The sequence below is a fragment of the Doryrhamphus excisus genome, chromosome 4, assembly GCF_030265055.1.
Source record: "Doryrhamphus excisus isolate RoL2022-K1 chromosome 4, RoL_Dexc_1.0, whole genome shotgun sequence".
In the NCBI taxonomy this organism is placed as follows: Eukaryota; Metazoa; Chordata; class Actinopteri; order Syngnathiformes; family Syngnathidae; genus Doryrhamphus; species Doryrhamphus excisus.
Window position 1 is genome coordinate 3,677,501 of NC_080469.1, and position 12,913 is coordinate 3,690,413.

At 37.3% G+C, this 12,913-nt stretch overlaps 1 protein-coding gene across 1 annotated transcript in view; it reads right to left on the minus strand.

Moving 5' to 3' along the window:
- Positions 1-12,913, minus strand: part of cdca2 (cell division cycle associated 2) — a 16,296-nt gene extending 3,383 nt beyond the window's left edge. Inside the window, exons 1-12 of the mRNA XM_058070054.1 lie at positions 12,682-12,913; positions 12,380-12,566; positions 12,171-12,307; positions 10,088-10,253; positions 8,247-8,401; positions 7,917-8,063; positions 6,424-6,553; positions 5,196-5,527; positions 3,978-4,029; positions 3,801-3,875; positions 3,338-3,441; positions 3,168-3,230 (exon numbers count right to left, since the gene is read on the minus strand). Of these exons, the coding sequence (XP_057926037.1) occupies positions 3,168-3,230; positions 3,338-3,441; positions 3,801-3,875; positions 3,978-4,029; positions 5,196-5,527; positions 6,424-6,553; positions 7,917-8,063; positions 8,247-8,401; positions 10,088-10,253; positions 12,171-12,307; positions 12,380-12,566 (1,548 nt within the window). The 5' untranslated portion in view covers positions 12,682-12,913. The remainder of the gene's footprint in view (positions 1-3,167; positions 3,231-3,337; positions 3,442-3,800; positions 3,876-3,977; positions 4,030-5,195; positions 5,528-6,423; positions 6,554-7,916; positions 8,064-8,246; positions 8,402-10,087; positions 10,254-12,170; positions 12,308-12,379; positions 12,567-12,681) is intronic.

Sequence of the window (12,913 nt, forward strand, 5' to 3'; positions counted from 1 at the left end):
TGTCATGCAGACATAATGCTTTCATACTTTTTGTCCGGGTTGAGTGTGTGACGTATATCTCCTGAAATGCTAAGGGGTTGTTTCCCCCCCCCGAGAGTGAGCTGTTTTGCAATCAACTTTTGATGAGTGAATGGCGATACGTGCATAAAAATGTATAATTTTTGCACACGGCTGGTTCCCAATACATGCAATACTTCTCTACAAGAGAGGAGAAATATGATCTCAGGGAAGAAGTACATTTGAAACACTTCTATGCTAGGACTATGTTAAAAAGCCATAGCATTTCAGTATGTGGAATCAAACTATGGAATGGATTGAGTAAGGAAATCAAACAATGCACAACGATGAGCCAATTCAAGAAACAATACAAGCAGTTGATGTTTGCTAAATACAAGGATGAAGAGTCTTGAACCAGTCATGATGTGCTATATATATCACTATATTGACACTTACTATGGTACCCATTATATCATTGGATGCTCGTATCATCTTGTACTTCAGTACGTGACAAAAAATTAAATAAAAGTAAAATAAAGTTTAAAAAAAAACAACTTAAATTATATTAGGAAAGCAGGAAGTGAACAAATGTAACAGTTACTGATTGTAAAAGTACCAGATGGAGGGGTAGGATTTAATAAGCTTTGCTTCTTCCTACTCCTTTTGGACATGTGGAACTGTGAACTGATTATGGGATGCATTCAATTGTAATCTGATTCATGTTCAAATGAAATAAAACCATTACCGTTACTTCCAAACCCTCCTCCTACTTTGTCGTTTTCCTCCTATTTCAGATCAACATGTGAAAGTGACTTGTCATAATTAGATAAGTTTCATCTTCAGAATACCCCCCCCCCCAACAACAATATGCCTTACACAGATGCATTTCCAAGGATAAAATGTATAGGTACTCAGCACTAATGAATGATAATGGAAGATGATGGATGAACAGATGCAGTCGGAGTCACTTGTAGAAGTTATGGTAAATGGTGTTTCACTTGTATGCTGCTTTTTCACCTCCAAAGCACTCAAAACACTTTGCACAATCAGCACATTTACTGACTGGGGGGTTCAGTATCTTCCCCAAGGACACGGCGACATGATAATGGGAGGACGGGGATTTCTATGCATCCGTGAGCGTACATAAATGGTAAGTGAATTGGATATGCTTACAGGAAAAGTTCCTTTTGCACTAAAAGTGCTATGTTATTTCTGCGTGCGCACAAGTGAATCCCCGAATTTTGCACATATTTCTTCATGTAGACGGCACTCTGCAGGTGGTTGTGACCCGTGCTTGCTACGGCACGCCTGCACAGTGTGGAGGCCGCTACCCAAGACACTACACTACACACGGGGATCACTACAGACTGAAATAGTATGAGCCACTGGTGATTTTGTGCTATTAGGCACATATACATGGACGCAAATATTACAATTCCATTCGGGTTATTTGCTCAAACGGAAAGAATGTAACCTTTGTATACACCTCATTCCCAAAGAAAAGTGCCAATCTGAATGAATATAAAATGGGATTCCCAGGTTGTGGAATATTCCTTTCCCCAAGCCGATTGAGGTATCTTGTACCCGCTGAAACAGAAAGTTGTCAGACTGCGTTCTTCTTCGTGGTGTTTTTCTTCTTCTGTTGTTTATTGGCGGTTGGCAAGCAGCTTTGGTGTGCATTAGCGCCATCTGTGGAACAGAATCTAAACCAGGGGTGGGCAAACTTTTTGACTCGCGGGCCACATTGATATATATGACAAAATTTACGGGGGGGGGGGGCAGACTATATATTTTACACGTAACAGTCCACCTGGTATTATTGTATCTGTAAAATTGTCATGCAATCTGCTATTATTATTTATTATTTTATATTATTATATAATATTATTTTTATATTATTATATATTATAATAATTACAATAAAATTAAAATAATAATTATTATATTATTATTATGTAAAATATGCAAATATATCAATAATATTATATATAATTAATATAATAATTAGCATTAATATAATAATTATAATAATCATAATAGTTCTAATAATATTATAATAATCTAATAATAATAATAATTATTATTATTATTGTTATAATAATAATTATTATTATTGTTATAATAATAATTATTATTATTATTGTTATAATAATAATAATAATTATTATTATTATTATTATTATGTGCTTGTGTCCCTTTTTTCAGGAGCACTTTGTAAACAACAGACCATGTCAAACAACGAAATTGATACAACCATCAAAAGGTTGGCTCAGGCCATGATGCCAAGTTGTATGTTGAGTTTAAATTAAATACTTTTGAAAGATTGGGCGGGCCGTATTCAAACACTTGGCGGGCCGGATGTGGCCCCCGGGCCGTAGTTTGCCCACCCCTGATCTAAACCCTTCTATACGCCATTCACAAGTCCACTTTTATTCAAAAAGAAAATACATATCTATATAAAAACATGTGCCGAGTTTAATTATAAAATATTAGCAAGATTGAACTTTATCTTTTCCTGTTCCCGGGTGCGTTCTTTCAGCGAATGCTGAGATATGACGTAACACGCAGCTCCAGACGTTCTTCAGTTTTAAAAAAAATGGAGGCGAGCAATCGGCACTGGACTGCTAAGGAAAGTTTGTTTTTGATTCAAACTAAATTCCAAGACTGGACGAAGGAAAAACTGGCAATACGGAGTTATTCCAACAAGTGAAAGAAAAACTCCAGGAAGTCGGTATCACGTGATGTTGGTGTTTACGCTTTACTGGGCATGCCCCATTGACTATTCTGGTTGATTATAGCGGCGCATGTAGACACGCCATTGGAATATTCCTTTCCATGTATACCATTGCTTTCGGAAAGGTCATTCGGAAAGAGAAAAACTCCTCATGTAAACGTGGCTTTTGTGATTGCCATTGAAAAGGCATTTATCAGCCAACCATGTGCTTTTCATGGAACTCGGCTGATACAGATCGGGCTTCGATCAATCAATTGAGCATCCCTAATTATGGCCCCCAAAATCTGTACATTTGCAGGGCCATGAATGTGCGGAGAGTCCCTCAAATTATATTAGGATTTTAGTGGTCCGACCCACATGACATCCAATTGTACGTGGCCCCCGAACTAAAATGAACGAATGGAAGATGTTATGACACAGTCAGCAGTCGCAATACCTTTCTCTTCCGACTCCTGCGACCAGCGGGAAGTTCAATCGTGGATTCAGGATTCGCCGTTTCCTGCAAAAGGAGATGAGGAAAAAAATTGCTCTCATCTGCAGATTGGCCATAATCTAAGAAAGTTATGGTAGATTATAACATTGAAAACGTGATGAACATGACCAGACCTTTTTCTTGTAGTTCCTCAATGTGGCTGGGCCTTTTGAGACTTCTGCAGGTTGTTCTTCCTCGGACAAGGACATCAGTTCATTCAGCATACTAACGCGAGTGGCTGCATCAGTCCCAAGTTATAAGAGGTAAAAAAGATAACTTATATAAGTGATCTAATATGGATGCTCTTCAACACCAAGACACTCATTCATTTTTAATTTAAAAATGATACATACATATGTTAAAAACAGTTGATAAAATTATTCTAATGACGAATAAAATATTTGTCCAGAGGTCCCATAGAGTATATTCATAATTTAAAAACAGACCCCTTGAATTATTCAGGTTATTATAAATTATTTTTCCCCCTCACCAGCCCTCACTTGGTATGCATGAACGACAAAAAGAAGAATTTTACTTTTTTTGTAGTTGCTGAAAATGTATTAAAAGTGAAAATAAACCAATATGAGTACATTTTACCTGTTATCGCCACTGGAGAAATAACTTCATCTTGGAATGCATTATTTAAATTCAGCTGGGGATTACTTTTCCATTCTGTAAAAAAAAAAAAAAAAAAAAAGAATTAAAAAAAGTATGCATTCTGGATTTGACTGCACACTGTAAGCATTTGCCTGTCACTCCAATGCAATAACTTACCTGATTCACTTACAACTGTGGAGTCACTGTCTTCTATGGTAGGGAAAATGATCTAGAAGCAGACATACAAATGTGCAATATCAATAACCTAAACCAAATAGTGATGGACACAATTGTGCAAGAGAAATGCATGCCTTTGATAAACCTTGCTGCCATAATGTACACACTATATCAGGGGTGACCAAACTAAATCCACATACTGAAAAATGAAAGGATGTATGGGCTACTTTAAACCAGGGGTCTCAAACATGCGGCCCGCAGGCCAAATGTGGCACGCAGGACACTAGTTTGTGGCCCCCTCCTTGATATGAAAGTTTAATGTTAGTTCGGCCCCCGCGCAAGTTTGATATGGATGCTGTATGGTATCATGTACCCAGAAAAGAATTATTACGTTTGATTAATGTTCATGTTAAAGGTTAAATAACTGTTAATAGTTATCCTCCCTATCCGTGTGGAAGTGGTAAGTTTTTGGCTATTTAAGTTTAAAGGAAATAACTTGAAGGCTACCATTTAGGTCGCTAGCTCTCTAGTTTGCGAGTTAGCATGTGTCTCAAGACCCTGCAGTTGCGCAATATGTTGTAAATAAAAAGAGTATAAATGTGACTATAGTCGTGTTTTGTCATGTCTACAGGGCTCTAATAATGCTTTGTTCATTTTAATCTGAAAAAAATAATTTGTCTACCCACCAACTATATGTGGTTTCTTAAGTTTTTATTATTTGCCGTTTTATTATTATTATTATTATATTTATTTATTACTGATTGATTTTCTTTATTCTTGATTTATTTTTTTTTATCTTATTTTGTTCAGAAAAATAAAAATTAAGATATTTGAGAACAGTGGAATGTTTTATCAGAGCTTTTATTGTAGAAAATCGGAACCAAAGCAGTGAAAAAGTATTTTTGTTTTTAATAAATTCGTTTTGTTTTTTTTTGGAAAACCTGATGTGGCCCAGTCTTGCCTAGACCCTAGCTCCAGTGGCCCCCAGGTAAATTGAGTTTGAGACCCCTGCTTTAAACCAACACATGTATATTTTATATATATATGATATACATCAAGGAAAAAGCTTGTAGTATGGTTGAAAAAGTGTACGTATTATTATTTCTGTTTTTTTTCATTTTCCAAATATTTCATAACCCAACATTAGTCGACCACACCCCCTGATATTCATTGTGTAACATTTCCACAACGACCGTTTGCACTGTAACAGCTTCATACCTTTTTATTCTCTTCCACTCCATCTTCCTCTACAGACGTCATGCTGCATTTGCGAGGCATCGCAAGAACCGGGGAGGCACCGAACCCAGTGTGACCGTCGAGGTCAGGCTGGTCTTGTGGGACAGGGGTCTCATTCCTTTGAGGTGTTTTTAACGCAGAGCGCAACTTGAAGATGCCACTTGGTGTGGGGGCTCGACCTGGTGTACCCCCCTTCTGCAGTGGGGTGCTGGGAGGCAGGTGCTTATCAAAAAACTCAGGGGACAGAGGACCTCCAAAATGCACCCGCCTCTTTTTCATTTTTGAAGCAGGGGTTACCGAAGAATCTTCCTCTCCTGTTCCAACAAGGAAAAAAAGTCATTAACTGTACATTTCAATACGATACAAATAAATACAAGTTCAGTATTATGGTCTTCATAATGCATTCTCTCTGGACCTGAGTCTAAACCAGGGGTGGGCAAACTACGGCCCGGGGGCCACATCCGGCCCGCCAAGTGTTTCAATATGGCCCGCCTGTTCTTTCCAAAGTATTTTATTTAAACTCAACATACAACCTGGCATCGTGGCTTGGGCCAACTTTTTGATGGTTGAGGGAGCTGCTTTATCAATTTGGTTATTTGATGTGGTCTGTTGTTTACAAAATGCTCCTGGAAAAAGGAACACAAGCACAATAGTAAAAAAAATAATAATAATACAATAATAATGTTGTTGTTAATAATAATAATATTACTATTATTATATTAATATTGTTGTTAATAATATTAATATAATATTATTATTATTAAAAATAATAAAACAATATTATTGTTATTATTATTATTAATATATAATAATATATTATATAATAATATAAATAATAATTATAATATATTATATTATATAATATAATGATAATAACATTATTATAACTAATAATAATAACAATAGTAATTCTAATAAAAATAATAACAATAATACATTTAATTTCTAATACACTTCACATCAAATAAATGATTTCAAAGTTCACATATAGCAGATTGCATGACACTTTTACATGTAAAATATGTGTAAAAATATAGGTGTAAAAATTGACGTTACGTGTAAAATACTATATACCACCCCCGCCCCCCCTTCCCGGCAATTTTGTTAAATCAATGCGGCCCGCGAGTCAAAAAGTTTGCCCACTCCTGGTCTAAACTCATATGAAAGATTTACTCTTGCATGACTAATTTGAGAGCAGCGGGTGTTTTACCTGCTGCCGTCCTCGCCAGTGCAGATGGAGGGGATAGGATTTGCAAAGCCGAGGAAGTGTCATCCGGTGAGGCTGGAGTCAGGTCGTTTGGACATGCTTGGCTGGAGCCTTCAGGTTCAAAGACATTGTCCTATTGACAGAGAATATGAACGTGAACAGTGTCTTCACATGGCCAAACTTTTAAGATTGGCGAAATTAAATTAGCGGTATGTTCTCCCCGTGCATGCGTGGGTTTTCTCCGGGTACTCCGGTTTCCTCACACATTCCCAAAAACATGCTAGGTTAATTAGCGACTCCAAATTGTCCATAGGTATGAATGTGAGTGTGAATGGTTGTTTGTCTATATGTGCCCTGTGATTGGCTGGCCACCAGTCCAGGGTGTACCCCGCCTCTCGCCCGAAGACAGCTGGGATAGGCTCCAGCACCCCTGCGACCCTTGTGAGGATAAGCGGTAGAAAATGAATGAATAAATGAAATTAGCAGTAAGCTGAAAATGGCTCTCGAACCACCCATGAAAACACCAATTTATTATTTGTATCTCAGTTAAGCACATTATAAGGGGACTGTCTGGACGCAGCTTCGAGAATTAAATCGTTCCAATGATTATATCATCACACCGTGATACATTCCAAAAATATCATGTTATATTCTAAGGTCCATAACGGCCATCGCTAATTTAGACGCCCTTTTGATGTACTTTCTTAAACAAGCTTTGTCTGGTGTTATTCTGGGATTTTGGAGACTGACATAAAAAGCACGTATTGCACTTCTCAACACTGCTATGGGCCCCACCCAACATCTAAAAGTAGGGATCGACCGATATGGTTTTTTGGGGACCGATGCCGATTTTGCTTGGGCCGATATTTGTGGCTGATACTGCTTTTGATCCCTCAATTTACATGAAAAAAATGACCATGATAACAAATATTACAGGTCTTATTTTTTAAACAAATATTTATGGAAATGTAAACACTGAACACAGTAGGATTCCGCTTTCTTAAACACACATTTAAACGGCATTATCAACTTTAAATAGGAATAAATATTCAACCATGTGCAAAATATGTCTGTTATAATGTGCTTAAATTTATCTAGCATCGATGTGATGACTGCTCTTCCGCAGCGTGACGCGTTGTACACGATAAAGACCTCTCATAAGCAGACAATTTGTTCTGTGTGTGCGTGCGTGCTCGGAGAGAGCGCACACACATAACACGACACGCAATACAAGGAAAAAAAACGCAAATATCGGCCCGATATATCGGCCGGCCGATGTATCTGTCGATCCTTAGCACCGCTTTGTTTCTGATAGGGCAAAGAAAATGAAGCAATTATGCGTATTTCTACACATATAGTATTTGCTTTGCTTCTTATATTTGACTGTATTAACATTTTGTGAATTACATAATCATGCTTCATGGCCAATTAGGCAAATTAGACCCCCCTCATCCTGAAATACGACTGCAGCATTGTGATAAAACACATTCGCCAACCTGTCGCCGTGGCTCCAAGGACGTGCGCGGGTCATTTTCAACATGGAGGGGAAGGGAAAGCAGCACAGGATGGACCTCTTCACTCGCACTTGATGGCAGTCTCTCTTTGGTAACAATATCACTGCTTTCTTTCACTGCTTTATCCTTCTGCACAGGACATAAAATATTTTCAATGCTTTCGATTCGATAATTGAATGGCACTAGCAGGAAATCAGTGAAAGGAATAGTACACAGTACACAGTACACAGTATCTTACTCTGACATACAGTGTGTGACCAAGAAGGAGACACTGAGGGCAGTCAAGAATGTCTACGGTCAGAGTGATAGTACCTCCTTGTCGCAGTCGTTGGAGTGGAGGAGCGGAGCATGCTCTTCTCTAATCTTCACTTGACAGCCTTCCAGGGGGGCCACACGCCGCCTCTTATTGGGGGCAGACGGCGTCGCTGGAGGGTGGTTCTCTTTCCCTTCTTCCTGGCTTTTCTCGTCTGAGATAAAACCAAAAATACATATATAGTCACAAAAACGCAACACATGAATACATTGTAAATTAAATTACATGAAGGAAAATTGATGTATGTACTCGAGTATAAGCACAAGTGGATACACTTTTGTTTCAACTTAAAAATATAATAATTACAAAGAAAGACAGAAGTTTGTCAATTAGAAATACAAACATCTTATTTCTGTCAAACTCCTTACAATAAATAGCCCCGCCTTATTCAAATATATTGGCCGATGCATCGGTCATCGGCTTACTTTCAGCCCTCAATATCGGTTTCGGCCCCGTTGTGGTTTCCTCCCTACTACTCCACTTATTATAAATAAAAACGTATTTGTATCTGCGATTATACTTGGACTTATGTGCAATAAGATTCATTCATCCAAGAGCAATACTACATTTTGTTTACTGAAATTCCACATTTGGTTACTGCAATTCTACATCTTGTTACTGTATAGGGTATTGTTTTTGACTGCAATGCTATATTTTATTACTGCATATGCTATTGTTTTTGATGTACATCTATTTACACTTATTTTGTGTAATTATTTACACTTTTATATGTATATTGTTATTCCTTGTTTTATTTTTAATTTTTCCTTATTCTTATTTTTACCTTCTACAAAATGCACCGTGGAGTTGCACTCAAATTTCGTTGTATGCAATACAATGACAATAAAGGCGATTCTGATTCAGAGTTAACTGTGGACAAATGTGATTAATCACAATCAAATATTTTAATATACAGTAAACCTCGGATATATCGGAAATTCGCTCACAACGGACAGATAAAAAAGAACCAATTTTTCTGTAATGCATTTCCAATAAAAATTCATTGCATATATCGGATTTTTTATAACGGATTTCGCCTATTTCGGACAAAATCTCCAGTCCCGTTCCAATGCATTTCCATTCAATTTCCCTCGCATATATCGGATGGCCGCATCGTGGCGCTTCGATTCGCCGAATCGTGACAGGCCGCTATACGACGTCATTTGCAGCGTTTGCAGTGTTGCCTGCGTGTCCAGGTACATTGGAAACATAGTCAAGGAAGTGCCTTTTTATAACGGATAAAATCCCATTTACGCATATACCGGATATAAATCCGATATATGAGTAAAACGGACATTTTCCGGTATACGCATATAACGGATTTCGCTTATATCGGACAAAACCAGTGGGAACAATTGAATCTGATATATCCGAGGTTTACTGTATTATATATATATTTTATATACATTATATATATTTTAATAATATTTTAATATTTTAGTATAAATACATCTCTGGTAGCTTTGTGGGCGACAACACGGTACGTAATAATTAACCAAACCAAAGGCACATCATGTATGAATGAATGAATGAATACAATAAGAGGCCAAATGGACACATTAGCACATATTGCAAGATATTACGCATCAAGCAAAAATGCACATAGAATATTTTAGAAGGGCCTTGTATAACAGATCATACTCATCTTTAATGTAACAAAAGAAAAATAACCAAGTTCCCTTTCAGCACTGCATGGCTGGTGGGACAATGGAAAGACCCCATTAGATGTTGTTGAGTTCATCTTGTACTGTTCATTAATGCACCATTTTTGAGTGTGGGGCTCCAGGCAGATGGAAACGCTCAACAAATGAAACTTTTAGTCTTGTAGCAAGGTACTCACCAGACAGATAACCTCTTGTCTCTGAGCATCCGCCAGTGCTGTCGTCCTGCCTTGACATGGGTTCACAGACGTCATTCTCCTCCATGTTCATAAGGCTCTGGAAGGCAGCCATTTTTTGCTTCAGGTTGGATGCTCGCCGTGGAAGGAAGGGACTGCTTCTGATATTCTGGGAGTTCATAACACAACTACTTAATGTACAATATATAAATGTATTTGTTATTTCATTTTATATTAATATTATCTGATCAAGCAACACGATATTTCAAGATATTTAATTTCTCATTTCAAAGTTATCCATTTTTTTAAAGTAAAAATATAATAATCAAATGCATTGACAATTGCGTAATATCATTAGGTTATACAGTTATTCCTCGTCACATCATAGTTTGAACACCAACCCATCGCGCTATTACGTTTTTTTTAATTCATGAATGAATACGGGCTGCACGGCGCTCAAGTGGTTAGCATGCAGACCTCACAACTAGGAGACTAGGGTTCAATTCCACCCTGAGTTTACTCTGGTTTCCTCCCACATTCCAAAAACATGCTAGGTTAATTGGCGACTCCAAATTATCCATAGGTATGAATGTGAGTGTGAATGGTTGTTTGTCTATATGTGCCCTGTGATTGGCTGGCTCCAGCGACCCTCGTGAGGAAAAGCGGTAGAAAATGAATGAGTGAATACATAAAATGATGGCTGTCATTACGTGCTATTATTAATCCAAAAATTTAAGAAAATTGTAGGATTTTTTTCTGCCAAAATTATGTATTTCCCATGACGTCCGTTGCTATTTGTGAATGATGGGCAGAATTCCCCAAAAAGTGCAGTTCCCCTTTAAGACCACCCTTCAACATGTGAAACAGGCTTTTATATTCCAAGTTGATATTACAGTCGCTCCTCACTTTATTGCGTTTTGAACATGGCTCCCCAAACTTTATCGCTGTTTTGTTTGAAGTCATTAATATATTAATAGTTTTGTAGTTGACTATGGGCTATATTATTAGTCAAAAAATAGTGAAAGAAAGTTCTATGTGAAAGTGCTAAGTTTGTGGCTTATTTGTCTTTCCTCCCACTCTGTTTGAAACCCTTTTTTTAAGTTTAGAATAAACAAATTCAAGGCTAACTAGTTAGCATGGTGTTTAAAAGCGGCGACCGTAACTTGTGTCCCTGCACGGCTGTAAAAGGTGACTATAGGAGTGTTATTTCTACAGTTTCTACAGGGCTCTAATAATGATAAATATCACATATACAAAGTTAAAACAGGGTTTCTATGCTTGAAATGTAACTTACAACAGGCACAATAATATTACAAATAAACATAACGCTGTATTCTGATATAGACGAGGAAGACTATGACATGTGGATCAGACATTTTGATGGGCTTGTTGTGTATCCCGGAGACAGGCATGTGACCATTTCCGAGCCCGGTGACGTCATAATATGAATATTAGACAAGTTAATTTACTCCCAATTCAAACTTTGTGTCATACTGATGATTTTTCTCATTTACAGTATGCCTTTATCGATTACTATTTTTAAGCTACAACCTTTTGAAAAGGTAATGGTTTTATTTCATTTGAACATGCATCGGATTACAATTGAATGCATCACATAATCAGTTCACAGTTCCACATGTCCAAAAGGAGTAGGAAGAAGCAAAGCTTATTAAATCCTACCCCTCCATCTGGTACTTTTACAATCAGTAACTGTTACATTTGTTCACTTCCTGCTTTCTTAATATAGTTTAAGATTTTTTTTTTTTTGAAAATGCATTATTTTAGCTGTTTGAAGAGTAACTATATCAGCAAGTTTAAGTATTTGTGATTTTATAAACTGAATTAGGTCAAAACTGAATTAAAAAAAACGAATCCATACCCACGCGACCCTAGTTAGGATAAGTGTCACCGTCCTAAAATGAAATTAATTCACTTTTAATTCAGTATACGATTAGGTATTGTATTAATTTCCTTTGTCGCCTATAAAACAAAGCTAAGATGAATGTGTTCAAACGTTGGTTTGTGAGTTGAGTGTAACATTCCATCACAAACTGAAAATGTCACTCAGCTGTGATTGGTTTCTTACCTGTGAAGATTGCCGGTTTATTGAATTCTTCATTTTCTGTTGTGCAATGAAGCGAATGAGTGAGTTTGTTTCCGGAGAGCCTCTCACACCAACACTGGACTTTCGTCTTGCCTTGAGCTGGGCCAAACATGACTTTTCTGGTTCAAGAGGGCAAATGGTGGTCAAAGTTGGTTACGTCTAATATGATACAACTGAACCATGAAGCTCACCTTTGCGGTCTGATGGAGTTGGGGTGAAACTTTGGACAGAAATACCAAACTGTGAAGGTGTGAGAAAATTAGGATGGGTTGAAGTCTGCCTTAAATCAGGAGCAGAACTCTCTTGTGATGAATGCAACAACATTTTCTCCTTCTGGTCTGTCTCCTTGGCATCAGTTGACGTCTGCTCAGTCGCCATCTGCATAAAACAATAACATAAAACAATTGGAAAATTTTGATGGGCATGCCACCCGTGCCGTAAACCTCGGGCTAACATGAAGTTAAAAGGTGACTAAAACGTAGTAAATACTTACCTCCCAAATGTAAAAGACGGTTCGTGTCGGTAACAGTGGGTCGAGTTTGGATCCTTTTGCGATGTCTGCCTCAGAAAATTACAACACTCCTAAAAAATCGCCTCATTTTGATATAAAATGTAAATACGTTTAGCAAAAATACAGAAAACGCGTATTAAAAAAAATCACTAAAACTGGAAAATGTGTACAACTCAGTAACACAAACTTAAACGTTTGTCAGCTTGAACAGGAA